Raw genomic sequence first — 16,825 nt, 5'->3', positions numbered from 1 at the left:
AAAAGCACGAAAAACCCTTTGTGACCCTTCCACAGAGACTGAAGTGTGCTAGGGATTTCTATGAAAGAGGTTGAGAAAAAACTGGCGCCAACATTCGGCACAAATTTTGCCTCTTCTCGCTGGATGATCTAGTCATCACCTCTGCCACAAGGTTAAACCCCCGCAGGGTCCTGGTCTGCAGGGCTGCTGTCCGGATGACAGACACACAGACTGGCATTAGCAAGAATGATCACAGCCAACTGGCCCCATGGGTACAGTTATGGGAAGAAAGGCCTGCATTTCACACACCAACGACACTACCCTGGCAGGCCCGACATGTGGGAACCTCACGCCAGTGGGTGCCAGCAAAGACTGATAATCAGGCATACCATCCCACAAGACCACATGGCCAACAACAGTGTTTCCCCACATTAACAACTGCCAAAGACTGGGAAGCTAAAACAAAGGCAGTTCACATAATGCTAAAGCACAATAAAACAACTGCATGTCATTTTACAAATTAAGGTTTTTTTTTTTGCAATGACAAAAGTAGCAACTCACATTTGACAAGGTAAGCACATTTTTGATTGAGATCATATTTTACCATGACTTGCTTCAACACCTAAAACCTTTCTTTCCCCTTTTTCTTAAACTCAGGGGTAAAGGTCTTAGCTCTGTCACTGTTCCACAAGCTCTGTGTCCTGTATCATCTGTGGAGACATCTTCCACGTATTGTTGGGACACTGTGTAGCTATTAGTGCCATGAGCAAAGAGGCTTCCATATAGCTTTCTTATTATAGAATCATTAAAGCTTTTGAGAATCAGCTGCTTGAAAAAGAAAGGATGCTGAAGCAAATCTCCAAATTAAGGCACCAAATTACAGAGGTCATCAGAGCTTTTATTTTTGCCGGCAGGGCGAGAAGAGTGCTGTCTCTGCCCAACGCCGTGCTTACCGATCCTCGTTCGTCTCCAGCCCTGCAGAAGATGTTCTGTGAAAACAAGAAACCAGCCGCATTCAGGGCACCTGTTTCTCCCACCTCTATCCAAGCCCGACCGAGATACTCCACCGACTTGAAGACCAGGCCTGAATACATGCGTTCGCCTCTGCACTGGGTGTCAAGTAAACCCTACCTGATGATAACGTGCAGTGGGGAGAGGCGGGGAACAGGGCTGAATAAAGTCTTGTAACTTCAGCTTGGAGGGCCTCTCTTTTAAGGGGGATGATACCCAGGAGATCAGATAATTCCTGCTCTTACTGGACTGCAAGGTCTGGCTGTCTCCACTCAAAAAGATCACATGCTGTTAACTGTCATTGGACTTGTTTTTAAAAGGGAAAAAACACTACAGAAGAATTTGCACTGCCTGATGGCATCTACATGCACAAACACATGAACGGCCTGGAATGACCTTCATCTGATCAGACTGCGGTTGTGCAGAGAACTCTCTCGGAGTTTATGTTTCTTTAACCCTTTTTCCCCTCCATGTTGTACACGCAGGATTGACTGATCCTATTGCTGAATTGATTTTAGAAATAAAATAATATCACTTTATTAGCCCTATGCCATTTCTTGCATTAGGAATCGTCTTTTCGCATACCACAGCTTTCTCTCCATGAGACACATAGATACACAGGGAGACAGGGAGAGAAGCCTGGGGTCAGAGCGCAGGGTCAGCTATTGTACAGTGCCCCTGGAGCAGTTGGGATTAAGGGCCTTGCTCAGGGGCCCAACAGAGTAGGATTCCTCTGCTGGCTGCGGGATTTGAACCGGCAACCTTCCACGCTCCGCCCCATGAAATAATGTGAAACAGGACCAGATATTTTTAACAGGATGTTTCTCTCACTGGATGCGTCTTGTTTGCAGGAGATGTAGGTGAAATTTCTGGACAGGACCTGCTGACAGGCCAGGGATAGAGATGGGGTGGCAGCAGTTATCAGCAACCTTTTGCAGATGTTTTGGGAAAAACTCCAGAGCTACCCTCCAATTGAAAAGAAAATCCTTCTTTTTTTAATTCTCTAAAAACCCTTTTGTCAGGTTGGTTGGGCTGGTTTTCGAGGTTAAATATAAACGGAAGATTTTAACAATGAAATCGGAGGATTTGAGGAGAAAAACAAAACAAGAAAGAAGAACGACTTGAAATGTGAAATCCCAACGCGCAATCTTAGGTTTTGACTATCGAGGCCTGCTCTCTGCCGGGTGACTGAACACACACTGGGATAAAATTAGGACCAGGAGTGACAAGGGGACAGAGGCATCTGAAGAGCCGAGAGTGACAGCAGGCACATGCTCATGGGGAGGTACCTGATCTCGAAGACCTCATTGTGGAGGTAGTTCTCGAAGGTCTTCCTGTACTCCGACTCCTCTGCCTCACGCTTCAGCTGCGTCTCGGTTTTGGGGCAGGAACAGCACCGGCCCGACTGGCCCGGCTCGTCGGTCTGGTTCCACTTCTGCGCCTCTTCTGTGTCCTGGTGCGTGGGGGCCCTGGAGGGTAGCTTCATCCCTGGTGAGAGAAGGAAAGTTTTAAAAATCAGACTGAAATCAACCCAAAAGCATGGACATCCGTACCTGTCCGAATTGTTAAAAGGCTGAAGATAATTCCCTTGGATCCACCCAGAAACAGCCGATTTGGATCAATAATCCACCAGCAATCAAAACTAGCAAACTGGGCCTAGTTCTTCTTCTCAACCTCTCCCACGTTCTTATGTTCGTAGACGGACAGAATGTAGAACAAAGCGGTGTCATGTCCATGCATAAGCAAGGACCTCCAAAGATGTATTCCTCTGGCCTCTGCTTATCCATTTTACTAGTGATCTGACAACACAAAAAACAACTTCTAGGCAACCAACATGAAGACGCTGGCTCAGGCCTGGTCCGGGTGCATCACCTTCCAGCTATTCTTACAGATCACTGAAATCACCCGTTACTCAAAGAATAGGAAAATGTTTCATCAATTGATCAACTAAGCAAGTCACGTTACAATAAAGGGAACAACCTGCTCCTGTCTAATCTGTCTAAAATTTCCCACTGGCTGTTACCAATCGTGGCCTCCTAATAATCCCCCTCTCTGAACTGGCTTCATCACTCTGCTCTCCTCCCCACTGAGAGCTGGTGTGTGGGGAGCGGACTGGCGCATCATCCAGGTGGGGCTGCACACTGGTGGTGGTGGAGGGGATCCCCATTACCTGTAAAGTGCTTTGAGCGGGGTGTCCAGAAAAGCACTAGATAAGTGCAAAGAATTATTAATTATTATCAATCTACACGCCACATGAGCCCTAGTGAACATTAATCTGGTACTTTTATCCTAGTAACTCATGTAATCCACGGTCAAGATATGGGTGAGCACCTTGCACGAACACTGTAAAATGAGCTCACTGCAACACAACCAGGCTCCGGGCAGTCCCGCCGATCTCATCTGACTCCATGATCCAGAGTCAGAGGCATAAAGGCGCCTCTCCCAAGTCCTGCACCTGGCTCCCGGGCGACGGCTCGCGCCAGCAATGGAAAACGGACAAAGCAAAGGGAGCTGTAGGCAGCAGTGAAGGAACTTTTCATTCCTGTGCTGCAGGGCGACCTTGCTATCTCCACAACGTTCCACAAAGGACGCAATGCAGCGAGCGACCCTGGCTAAGCAGGATCACTTGAGAAGAGGCAAATCAGCTTCAGTCTTTCCACGACATCTGTCACCGCCGGCTCGGGCGACATTTTTTTTTTGAGGGGCCCGTATTTAGACTTGCTTTACAAAGTCCGTGAGGTAAAAGCCTTTCTCCCCCTACCTTTCTGGCAGTAGTCGAACTTGTAGAGATCGCTGGCCTCGGGCTGCTGCTGACAGAAGACCAGGTAGTGGGTGATGTTGCCGTTGGCGTCTGTGGGGGGCTTCCACTTCAGCATGATCTGAGAGGAAGAGTTGGAGGACGAGATGGGATCCAGTGGGACCGAGGGCTCTGGAATGCGCCAAAAACAAACAAAAGAGAAGTATTGGTATTGGCCTGGTCCCAGTTCTCAGAGCTCAAGACTGAGATTAGGCAAACAGCTCATCTGGTGTGAAGGGGTACCCTGAACCCACAGTGCGTTACCCTGTTCAGAACCGACGTAATCACATGAGGACTTGCAATCTCGATGGCATGTCTTGTCAGACAGGGATTTGGATAAGTCCATCAATAATGACAACCTCTTAAACAAAGCTGCAATGCGTCTTGCACACATGATGAACCACGTCGTCAACTCCAGGCCTACTGGTGCACTACTTTCTTGTTTTTCTGTTCTGCACCATGATGCCCTATAAGAGCGTGATGTGAACTCGTCTCAGCTGACGCCTGGAAGGCCAGGTTTCTTACTCCTCATTGCCCTGTGAGTAAGACCAACCTGTTCCAAGAGAGGTTCAAGGAGAACTGAGAAGAAAGACCAGGTCACCGAAGGTCAGTTCAGCTTAGAGGAAACATCTTATACAATTTCGCAAGTTTGTGATTAATTGCCTTTTTTTTTAGAGCTTGTGCTGGGACCTTGAGCAATGACGAGGAGCTCGTGGAAGCCAAGCTTTAATGGGGATAATGGCCACCCTTTGAGATTCCCTTTCACCCTTCCACCTGTTTCTTGGTTTGACCGCTCGTCGTTTCAACTTTCAACGGACGAAATGAGAAGTACTGACTGGTGGCGTTGGTGCGGACGTAGATGATCTCGCTCTTCGCCCCGTGGACCTGGTGCTCGTCGGAAGCGGACAGCAGGGTCTTGACGAAGATGGCGTACTGGGTCCAGGGCTTCAGAGGATGGATGAGGTGACCGGGCTCCACCTGGTCCCGGCCATCCGACGCACGAGGCGGCGGGTCCACATCAGCAATCACCCAGCTATTGGATCCACACGCGTCCTGCCCATCAAACTCGGTCACGTTGCGATAGGGGCTACATAAGAACACAGGAAACAAACACCGGCTCAATAAACAGCACCCTCATCCATCTTCTGCAAGCTCTAATTGGTTAGCATGTCAGCTTCGGCTCATGGTGAACCATAGCTTTTCACAGAAAGGCCTGTGATTAAAGGACGTGACTCAATCACAAGGTCTGAAGTGCAGTTCAGGTGAGGCGCTGCACAGCCTACATCTCCTCCTACATGTCTCTGTACATAGTTGACAGTGTTAAAACTTATCCAGCTCGGTACGTAATTAGTGCTGTGGGGCGATTAATGAAAAGCAGGCTAACAGTTGCACTCAGGTTAAGTACCGGGCCCTGGTGCTGTGGATGTTAGCAACACCATCATTACAAGGTCTGAGGTGTGGAAGCAGGACACGTAAACATGATATCACCATGCTTATCTAGGTTAGAGAATCAAGGATATCTAAAATGGTGACTAAACAACTCATCCTAAGGAACCTGAGCTGCAGACCTGCTTAGTCTCACACTGATATAGCAACGTCTCATATCAACAAGTTTTGACAAAAACATCATGGCTTATGAGAATGAAATCCTGTGGTGATCATCAGCTGTATCTTACAGGTCTGAGGTCTGTCACCATCACATTGCTAACAGAGCACTTCACATTATACTCAAAGACAACCCTGTATTACTGTTTTCATGAGGCTTGCACTTCACACAGTCTATAGCAACTTCTATTCAATGTAATTTAGCAAAATATCACCAAAGATTATTTTTTTATTATTTTAATGTCTCCTCGATGAAAAATGCAAATTCAACTTCAATGACGCTCTACCATTTACAAAACTACTGGCACTAAATGTTTTCAATCTGTTATTCCAGTGGTGAACAGGAATGCTTGAGTGATTAAGGGGAACTGAAAATGAGGTGTTGTGCACAGACCTTATTGAGGGCTGCCTTTAAGAACTTTTCTATGTTCAGTTTATTACATGAATGTTGCACTACTTACGCCTCTTTGTATAAGACCATAAAACCCAGTAGATCTCTGTAATCCGGTGGCCAGAATGGTTCCCATTTAATGATGATCTTATCAGACAACGTTCTTATTTGGGTGAATTTCAGGACCTGGGTTTCACCTGGAAGGAAGGCAGAAACAACACTGCTGTGAAGAAGATGCTCCTTCACAACGTTTGACACTCAAGGTTACAATTACATTTTTAGCTACTGGCATTTCTTTCTTGAGAAGTAACATCATGGAAAGCCAAGATGTGCTGGATAATATCAAATGACACTGAAATAAAGCAGCCTCTGTTCCTCCTGAGCCTGCCACTCACACATCTTCAGTTATACTAGTGACTGGTTAAATGAGGTCTTCACTCTTCCAGGTCAGAAGACGACAGCAAAATGGAAAGATGAAAACAACAGTGCCTGGGCAGACTAAAAACAATCAGCCCTGACATTCCAATATTCCTACTGTGACAGTGGACGCAAAAACCCATTCGTATCTGGTAGCATGACTGCAGGATGCAGACATACATGATGCTTGGTCTCCATTGGTCTTCATGGAGATGTCGTTCTTGATGTCGCGGCCTTTGGTCCCCGTCACTTCCTCCATCTTCCTGATCTCCGACATGCACAGCTTGGAGTTGAAGTGGAAGAACATCCTGCCCTGGAGGATGGTCATGTTGTGCTTGGACCAGTCCCACAGCTGACGCAGGTTCTGGTTGTCCAGCGCATAGAACGAGAAATTCCTGAAAGCAGCAGATGAAATAAATTCAATCCTGCATCCCCGGGAAGAGAACATCCCGTGCTGTGGGAATTCTTCATGAGAGAAACAGGACGCTGTCTTGCGCCGATTCAGTTATGTTGAGCCTCAATAAGTACAGCAACGAGCAATGGATCTGCCCTGCGGAACAAATTCTGCAAGGGTTTCCCTGCTCTCATATATAGTACACAGGGTCAGAAAGAAGTCTGTCACACTCTATTGTCCTGTTTTATGATGTGTTTGTGGGTGTTTGTCCTGTCCTTCCATGGACAAAAATGGGTAACACTTTTGAGTGCTAGGTCCTTAGGTCATTAGGTCCGATTACATCTACTCTTAACACCTTGCAAAGGGAAATTACTTACTGCAGCTGTTAAAGCATGTTAAAGTCTTACTATACCTTTTGGCAAAGGCTATATGAAAAGATCCCAGCAATTACTCTAATATGTTCCACAATGTGGTTCAGTAGTAATACTGTAGTGCTGAAGAGGTGCAACGTATACAGTCCCACTTCAACATGCACTACCTCTTAGAGGGCATTTCGAATTGGAGGCAGTCAAAATCCAGGAGCTTTACACCACTGGCTTCTCAGTCAGGCACAGGTTCCCATAGTCTTAACTCGCATATTGAGCAGAATCACTACTGCAACCACCTCACCAGGAGGTTAAAAGTAACCTGTCCCGCAGTCTACAACCTGACAGCCCTTCTCTGTCTGAATGGCTGCCTTCAGATTCATATCAGTAATATCCCAAACTTAGCGAACCAGGGCTTGCTCATTTCAACATGCATGCTTGGCTTAGTGAAGCAGGGACTGCTTCATGGGTTGAGAAAGCACTTGGAGGAACAGTGCCAGATCACAACCAAAGCCCCTTCGCTGTCAGTGAGCAGGACACCCAAAAGCTTCATGAGAACTGAGACCGTGCTGACAAACCCGTACCCCGACTCCAGAACCTCCCCACGGATCAGCTTGAGCTTGCGCAAGAAGGACAGGGACACGAGCGCGTAGGACCGGCGGATTTTCAGGTAGCCAGTGATCTCCTCCAGTTGCCCCAGGTTGGCTTCCAGCTCGGCCGCAATGTTGTCTGAAGGGGGAACAGAAGAAATGGTTATTAGGAACGAGTTAAAGACTGGAGTGACCAGTCAGCAGCTGGCCTGGTCTGAAGGCAGGTAAACACAAAAGGTCTCAGTCTGAAAGCCTATGGGAACTTCTAATTCTCCCATGGTCAAAGGTCTTTTGTTTCACTTGAGCTACCCAACATTTTATGTTTTTGTGTGGAGCCCAGTGGTTTCCACTACTGCTCCAGATGAGCACCAGTCCAGCATGTTTCAGAGGCAGCCTTTAAATCAATTGTTAAGGGCCGGGAATGAATTTAACCATGGCCAATTAAACAGGTGGTGTGTGTTCAATTAAATAATTTACAGATCACAGGGCACAAAAAACAGAAAATCCTTCAGCCCTCCAAGACCTGTGCTCCCTTCAATGAAACATTACTTAACTGATTAACTGATCAATAGGTTATGTCAGTGCTCCTATTCTTCAAACAGCAAGCGATAAAGAATAACCTGTAAGAATAACTGAACTGGAACTCTCCAGGACCAGGACTGTAAATCCAAGGTTCAATCTCAAAGATAAAGAGCCACTAATCTTCGACACAACTACCTGTGTTGACTAAGACACTTGTTGGCCAAGTTCATGTGTCAGCAGCATTGCTGTTGTCAATCTTCCTAAGGACACTTAAGCAAGTGAGCTCCCAGCTTACTTCCACCACGGATGTTGATCACCAGGCTGCCGTTGAGTATGGTGCACCCACGCAGAGCCTGTGCTGCTGTCACAGAGTCCACAGTCTTCACACCTGTGCACACCTTCGGACACAAGCCGGCACAGGGGGTGCAGTTCAACCTGCAATTAAAGACAATCCAGCCATCAACCAAGGTCTCATTTAACAGCACTTCTTTTCACTGCGATTGGGTTCGCAGAGCACTTTATAAAAACATTCACTGATGCTAGGCAGAGCAACAAAGCTAAGTGAAGGCTTGACATTCAGAAAGCACAAGCTAGTCAGATAAAAAGAAATGTGTGGCTTTTCCAATAAAAGTTCCCTTTTCTAATAAAACACAAGAAGCTCTGTGATGCATCAGACAAGACATATGACAAGTGAAACTGTACAGTAACTTCAATAGGATTTAATGTTAACTGGGGGCCAAGGAAATTGATTTGACTACTAACAGATAAATGGGCTGAGCAAAAAAAGGCTTTTTATCTTGTGGGCAGAGTGGAGTAATCAAGGATGATCCCCCTCAACTTCACACATTGCTTGAAATGTACCAGAGAAAAACATAAGAGCTCATTGTTCCCCAACAACATCTTGACCTTCAGAAGCAGACAATCGTCTTGTTTTTCCTTTTGGCTTGTTTTTGTCTTCTTTGAAACCGCACAACACATTCCTTCCCGATAAAGTGCCTGCCTGTCACAGTGCAAATGTTTGTTAAAAAAAACTAAACATAATGGCCATTTTGTCTTTGCCTTAGAAAAAAAAATTATAGAAATAAAATAGTTTCCTCCTCTGATGCTAGATAAAATAAAAATGCCAAGAATGTTTCTTTGAACCTCACAGGAATGGAATTAATTGTATGACAGGCATACCTCCGTTTTTCACATCATTTGGTAGTGCAGATAAACTATCAGTGAAATGGTTCAGCCTCTGTTGAAATATGCAGCTTTGGTAAAATAACCAAGGGTGAACCGTCTGACGCTGATGTCACAGATTGGCAAAAATACCAAACTAACTTGAGAACACATGGCTTCCTCTCAGAGCTAGCTAGTAGAGCCTAGCTGTACTGACAAAACCCTTCAAGGCAGTGCAAGCTGGCTAGTGTGCATCACATTAGTGATTAAAAGAAAGCACAGCCATTTTTGTTGGCGTCTGGTTCTGCCACATCTCACATCATGTCCCGGGATCAAAGGTCTCAGGAAGCTACTGTTAAGGGCTCCCCTGTCTGACAGTGCAAAAACAGCTTCACTTCCAAAAGCCACCACAGAGGGGCAGGAGCTAGACCTTGTTTATACACTTTGCTCATCACTCCTTATTGAAATCTGCTCAGATGCACAATAAGGAGTTGCAAGCAGGTCGGGTCTAAGATGGAAAGAAAAGTGTTTAAGGACTAGACAGAGCAAAGCAGTCCTTTTGCTTCTGTAATTTTTGAATTGCAGAAAAGAGCTCTGTGTAGCTCTGAATGGGACATGGCACCAAAACAGGTTGCAAAGTTCCCAGTGTTACAGGGTCTCACGACGAATACACCTCTTTTAATCCAATAGAAATATTGCTCGCGACTTTGAAACGACTTAGCCGACAAATGCTCCTTGTTAACTCGGCATGCTGATCACTGAACATTTCCATGGTGAAACGCCTGCTGGACAACTTAGCAGGAAGGGCCACGTCACAAACCTTTGCGCTCGCCCATGGCAACACTGCGACCACACAGTACTTTCACGGAGTTCACGATTTTGTGCTTTATTCTGAATTTGTCCAACGTTTCGATACCGTCAATGAATTTATTTCCGTTGCCAAGATTTAAGAACCGGTCTGAGAAATTGGGACGGCAGCTCCTCCCTTTAAGTCAAAGAAGGGTCTGATTGTGTAGCTGAGGGCTCAAACAGGTGTTGGGCTGGGGAGCTCCCGCTCAAGGGGAACAACCATGCAAAAAAGGTAAAGGCCTCGTCTTCCAGGTATCCATTCACAAAACCAGGGAATGAGATAAAAACAAGGCAGCAGACAGTTCATTCATAAACGAGATTTTTTTTATCCTCTCACACAGACAATCCCAAGCCCCGACTCCCTCCACAGTCTCAGCAGCCTGAAGGGAACATATGGGTTTGAAACGCAAGGGAAAAGGGCCTTTGCTGGAAGCTCTATCTAATCCGCCGGCACTGTTCTGGTGATGCGCTCCATTCTGGTCATGTGGCCCAAACTGGGCCGGGGAGGAAGGAGGAGGGGTGGGAGGAGAGGGCGAATGAGAGCCTGAGAGAGCGAGGGAAGGAGGGGGTGCTTTCGTTGTGAAGCTGGGCTTATTGCCGCATGACTGCTTTCCCGAACCACCCGGCGGCGCCGCCGTTGACTCTCGCCCCCAGCTGGACGGAGAAGACGAGCAGGGCGACGTCGAAGGCAGCATTATAGACGCCCGCAACGCCAAGGACCGGGGAGAGAGCCCCAGCGCGCCGGGCGACGCCAGCCCCCTCGATGAGGGGGGACAATGGCATCAGAGCGCACTCTTTCAGCCGCCTATTACCAGGAGACAAAGGCCCCGACCGCGGGCAGACAAAGGCCGCTATTGTTCCCATGTGGCTGTGGTTTCCCAGCACAGCCTCCCATTTGCCGCGTTAATGCTCCGTTTATAAGCGTGCAAATAATAACCACACATGAAGCCTTGCACGAGGGCGCGCGCATCTCAGGGTGCCAGAGGAGGAACAGAAAATCAAAACAGCTCCTGATTGCCTGCCACCTTTAGTGGAGCACAGGGCAAAGAAAACTCCAGGAAAACGCAGCGGCTCTCTTCTGATGGTTCTTTGACTTTCTTGGCCACGTCGCAGGGTCAATAAAATTTACCATGAGGCCATTCTTGTATTAAACTCACCTGCCAAGTGTTTGTTTTCACTTGCAGGAACTGGGGCGTTGTTGACACAGACCTGATATTAATATCTGTCACAAACCTGATTTATTGCCCACATGAATACCTGTTACCTGATTTACTGCTCACTTGCCGCACAAAGGAAAGAAGATTTTAGCTCCAAAAATGTTGGGTAGTGAACAATTTCTGCATGAGAAAAACTCCCCCCCTTTTCCCTGAACACTGTGTTTAGCTTGTCAAAAGTCTTGGCAGTTAAGCGTTAAATCCTCAGGTGACGTGAGGAGGTAAAAGAGAGAAAAATACGGGAGCAAAGGTGTTCACCAACTCTTGACCCAAAAGAAAGATTTGCGGAACCGAAGGGGCAGATTTCCATTCGCTTTGAAGCTGTGAGTACATCTGCAGCTCGGTTCTACAATCTGAGCTTCATCCTGGGATTCAGTCCTGGTAGAGGAAAAAAACTGAACTGAGTGCCTCGACAAAATGTGTCTGGGGGAAAGGAGAGTGAATTCTTTATTGCCGTCTCGGATGTAAGGAGAGGCAAGATGCCACGAAAATGTTTAGAAAGCAGACTTGCGGCCACTGCCAAAGACGTCTCCCAGCAGCTATTAGGAGCAGAGGGCTGTATTCCAACAGAGGTGTCCTGATGCAATGTCTGACAGTCTTATTTATATCGGTCTAGTGTACAAAAATTTCGACAAAAGGTAAAAGATGTCAGAGCTCTTCCCCTATCCCTTGCCCTGACGAGACAGCCTGTGTGATTTGCGCAGCTGCTAATGGAATTTCGCCGTCTTGTTTTCGATAACGAAGACATAAATTACACCAGGAGGGCCCGGATTTCGCAACAAAATGGGAAGATCCGTAGGGCCTGCCTGACGTTGAGAAACGCTCATCTCCTCCTTGCGTGTCTCACTGGCGATCTTCAATGTTCCCTTTAAACCATCTACGGCACGCCTACTCAGTAGTCACTAGCTCATGTTCCAAGACACAAAAAAGAACACGTCCTTGTTTCTGCAATGCAAAACTGAAAATTCTGGTGACCCCTGGCGAGGCAACACGTCGCAGAACCTGTCCGCCTGCTCTGATGCTCTTTACGTACCCTGTACAAAAGCTCACTGTAAACAGACAACAGGAAACGAAAAGGATACAACCCTTACGTGAAGTTATGTAAAGTTACGCAAACAACAATTTTGTTTGCCTGGTACTTAAAATGCAGTTCATCGAGTTTGGTGTACAAACTGCCGGGCGTCTGGAACAACCTGCCCAGCAGTGCTGTCCATGCCAAAGCTCCGCTCAATAAATGGCCGAATGAGATCCTCCAATCAGGTCAGGGGGCACTACTTTACACAACGGGTGGCGAGAGTGTGGAACAAGCTGCCTAGCCATACTGAAGGCGATACCCTGGCTTCTTTTGAGAAATGGCTGACTGAGATCACCTGATCAAACCCTCTTGTTTGCAAACTATCTAATGCACTGCAAAATGCAATGTGCGACACATTGGGAACATATAACATACATTACCAGTGTAAACAGGGTATTACGTGGTAGAATTATGTCGTTTGTAATCCCCATCTATGCCTCCCTGACTTTTTTTTTTAAACAAAACAAACCAACAATTTAAATTTCACTATATGGAGCTTATCAATACCCAGTTTTAATTAGGCTCCTATTAGTTAGTGGTAATCCAATGGAAAAAGAAAAAGAGGTTTCACTTTAAAAATGCACACTGCATTTGCATCTGCTCCCTCTCTTGGTGGTCTCAGCTTACTTTTCATTGCTAGAGACCTTCAAGTAACCAAGCAGGATCTTTGCAGGCAAATGGAAAAACGTTCTTCTGCCATCCTTGTGTCCTGTCTACTTATCTGAGTGCAGAGGACAGTTAACTCATGTGCCCCAAAGGAAACTCAACATCACCCCTGACGAGAGCCTTTCACAGCCTTCTTGACTTCTCACTTGTTTTCGTTTCCTCTGCTGCCCTCTGCTTCAATGAGGTGCTTCGTTTAGTTCGATAACTTCCTGGGAAGATCTCGGGTAAAGCAAGTAGCTTAATCTTTCCTGTTCACACTCGCTTGCACTCATTGACTGAGCGGCTGCTGTGATCCGGCTAACGCTGAACTATTTGGAATTACTGACAAGACGCTCACTGCACGTGATGCGCCAGCTGAGCCTGGTGGTTTTTTCTTCTTTAAATTTTATTACATTTTAAGGTGAGGCTGCGAAGGCATTTTTAATCACCCAAAAAAACAAACTGAGCTTTACAATTCAGAAGACTTCATGTCTGCATGCAATGACTTTTTAAAACTTGAGAACTTGGACAGAGAAACCCCACAAGCCTACTTTTGAGATGAACTTAAGCAACCCTAAACAAAGACCGAATTACGTCCTTGAGACCGATTAGCAAATGTTGTAGCTGTACTTTTTTATTATGTAAATGAAATGGATGATCCTTCGTTAAGCCGATTAAGATTATCGCAAATTTGACAAGCAAATCATTATGCTAATCCAGGCATTTCTCAGTCTGACTGCCAGCCCGTTTCCCTGCATTGGATTCACCATAACATCTTCAATTTCTGAATTCCCTTTTGCGGAGAAGACCAAGAAAAAGTCGCTATTACTATTAATGCATATTAACTATGGCACTGCTGCTGCGCCGTCATCTTAGCGGAGCTACACTCACCAGTACCGCCACCGCGCCGCATTCACTTCATGCAAAATGCTATACTGTTCTCAATTCCACTTGCATGGTTTTATATTCGGTTCATAATACACTGCCTTATCCTGTGTGCAACCTTTGTAAATGACAACTTTGATAAAGGCCTGAGCCAAAAATGACATATGATAAAAAGTCCCAGTGAAAGCAGCTAGAAAACAATATCTGAACATCGTAATTGTATTAAATGTCGATGTGAATCATGGACTCTCTCCTGTGGTGGTATTGGTGCGTGAGCACTGAAAACGTTCACAACTCTAGGAAGAGTGGCGATAATGAGAATATGCTTCAAGGGAGACTTGCTGGATTTCTTATCTCAATACTTTGACACTTTGTGGACTGAACATGAGATTTCAAGCCTTTTCTATAAGAAGTCAACTCAATTTGAAATTGGAATTTGGAAAAACTAATGGTTTTATAACATTCATATTGTTGACGATTTATTCGCATTTACTTTATTTTTTTTTTAAATACAAGGGTGTTCAGACGATTTATAAATCATAATTTGATAGGAGGTGGAACCCTTTGTGATTAAAGAATCCTACCTTATACATCAAGGATGTATATATGCAATCAAAGGCTGATCAAGGGCTTGTGCACACTGTAACACCAACAAGTGTTAATAGATTATTTGTGGAATGGAGAAAGTGATTGATTTTACCAGACAGCACCTCAATTTTCTGGGGGAGGGGGGGTGCATTTTTTTTCTCTCTATCAAACATATCTTACCATGTGCCAGCAAGAGTTACGTTTACACTGAGCAACGATCTCATCGCATGTCTCGGCTCTATTCGGATACCGACTACAGGACCCTCCCGAGCGCCAGCTCGTCTCCTTTCTTCTCTTCCAAGTGGACGCAGGGAGTTTATCCTCATAGATTAATGCCCAAAAGGAGTGACTCGATCAACGCAAGGCCTGCACAGGAGAGGGGCGGAGCACTCACATGGTGGAGTTCATGGTGGTGTACCCGGAGGGGCACTCGGGTATGCACTCTCCATTGTGGATGACGTACTCGTCGCAGCCCGTGCCCTGCTTGCACTTGTTGTGCAGGTCCTGGCAGAACTTGAAGGAGACGCAGCGCCAGCCCTCAAAGATGTAGGATCCCGCCGGGCAGTTGTCCACGCACGCCCCCTGGTGGAGGTAGCGCCGGCACGCCACGCACTTGCGGGGGTCGTTCGGCGCCGTGCAGCTGCCCAGGCACTCGTCGTGGCAGCACTGGCCTTCCTTGGTGCAGGCGCGGTGCTTGCAACTGGAGGGGCATGCTGGGAGGAAGGAGAGAACAGACAAAAGCAGGTTAAGCGGCCATCTTTACGTGCCCCGTCACGCGAGCTAATTCTGCAGGCGCGGGCAAGGCTGGCCCTCTTGGAGCTGAAACAAAATGGGCTACTCATCACGTGCGATTAACCTCCCTGAGTTAATCGATAGCGCCCCAAGTTCGGAATTGAACCCAGGGCCCCTGCGCCGTGAGGCAGCAATGCTTTCTACTGCGCCACCGTGCGATATAAGGATGTAGCTCATGTAACTGAACTGCTTGTGGGACTGCAGCTGCAGATTTCTTGCATCGGTATGCGGCAGATGAGATGGTGATCCATAAAGCTAATATGTATATTATATATTTGGCACACATACACACTAATTTGACCAGCAGACGCTCACAGCCCCGAATTAACTCCATCTGGTCACAAGACGCTTGGACTTGATTGGCTTTGCTATAAAGGAAAAAGCTATCTTTTGCAGCAGGTAAAAGAGAAAACATACGTCACCAAGGGTCCTTTGAAGATTGAGATCTGCTCAAAACAGGTTAGCACTCCTTGCTGCGATACTGAAGCTGCAGGCGTGTATTAAAACACCCAGACCCCGTTGAGCCCCAGGAGCTTCGGCACTAGTGCTTTTGTTTACCAGCAGGCAAACGCTTACCTGGTTCACTGCACAAAAATGATATCATACTTCTGCGATTTCTTGCCAGATTTTAAACGCACTGCCTGAAATGTGCCCACCACCCTGGCCACCTGAACAGGACAGCCATAACCTACTGTGGGAACCTCCAATTGTCCAGATCACAAATCGGACATCACAATTTGACAACCCTTACACACACACACACACACACACACTTTCCTGACACTCTCCAAATGAATGAAGCTTGTAAGGATGATACGGCAATCGTTACAAGGCAGTGTTGTGAAAAAGGTTTTATGGTGTGGAACCTCAAGACGGGGCCAGAAGCTCAGAGTGATAAAATATCCCTGCGTGTCTTGTCAAAAAAAATAATAATCCCACCATAGTTGGGTCCCTAAATAGCACTGTTTGAAGAAGCCATTTTTATAGATTGCTCACTCGTCATCAATGCGTCATTAAATGGCACACAGCAACAACAATGAAGACCTAAAGAGTCAGAGCGATGCATCTTTATAGTAAGGGAACAAGTAATAGGTTTATTCCATGCTGAAAAAAAGAAAGAAAGAAAGAAAACACAGGTGTTCTTCACATCTGGTGTTCAGGTGTTCTTCACACCTGAAGAAGGCTCCACGGCAGAAACGTTGCGTTTTCTTTCAGCATGGAATAAACCTATTACTTGTTCCTTTGCAGCCTACGCATGCTGACGCAGCTCCCCACCTGAACTATCTTTATCGTAAGACACCTTATCTACAACTGCAAGTTCCATCTCCTTCACCACAGAACGCTTGCTGGCAACGTGGAGAGGAAGGAAAAGAAAAATATTTTCGACTGACTGCTGAGCTCAGGTTTCTCTGTAGGAAGAGAAATGCCCTATAGAGAGGCAGAGGGGGACAGAAAAGAAACACAGCTCTTAAACCATCCGAGAGGTTAACCCTTCGATGAGTGGGGTGAGGAGAAGTCCGAACAGACCAGAGCAAACAAAAAAAA

General features: G+C 46.4%; 1 protein-coding gene across 2 annotated transcripts in view; it reads right to left on the bottom strand.

The window, feature by feature from the left end:
* Positions 1-16,825, bottom strand: part of insrb (insulin receptor b) — a 101,900-nt gene that overhangs the window by 14,649 nt on the left and 70,426 nt on the right. The window contains exons 3-11 of one of the 2 annotated variants that reach the window (XM_015365480.2): positions 14,883-15,201; positions 8,367-8,506; positions 7,544-7,688; positions 6,381-6,595; positions 5,854-5,980; positions 4,624-4,874; positions 3,752-3,919; positions 2,280-2,478; positions 933-968 (exon numbers count right to left, since the gene is read on the bottom strand). In XM_015365480.2, the coding sequence (XP_015220966.1) occupies positions 933-968; positions 2,280-2,478; positions 3,752-3,919; positions 4,624-4,874; positions 5,854-5,980; positions 6,381-6,595; positions 7,544-7,688; positions 8,367-8,506; positions 14,883-15,201 (1,600 nt within the window). The remainder of the gene's footprint in view (positions 1-932; positions 969-2,279; positions 2,479-3,751; positions 3,920-4,623; positions 4,875-5,853; positions 5,981-6,380; positions 6,596-7,543; positions 7,689-8,366; positions 8,507-14,882; positions 15,202-16,825) is intronic. The other variant, XM_015365481.2, reaches the window with a different exon arrangement.

Source organism: Lepisosteus oculatus, chromosome 29 (assembly GCF_040954835.1).
Source record: "Lepisosteus oculatus isolate fLepOcu1 chromosome 29, fLepOcu1.hap2, whole genome shotgun sequence".
Taxonomy (NCBI): Eukaryota; Metazoa; Chordata; class Actinopteri; order Semionotiformes; family Lepisosteidae; genus Lepisosteus; species Lepisosteus oculatus.
This window is presented reverse-complemented; position numbering and strand designations above follow the sequence as displayed.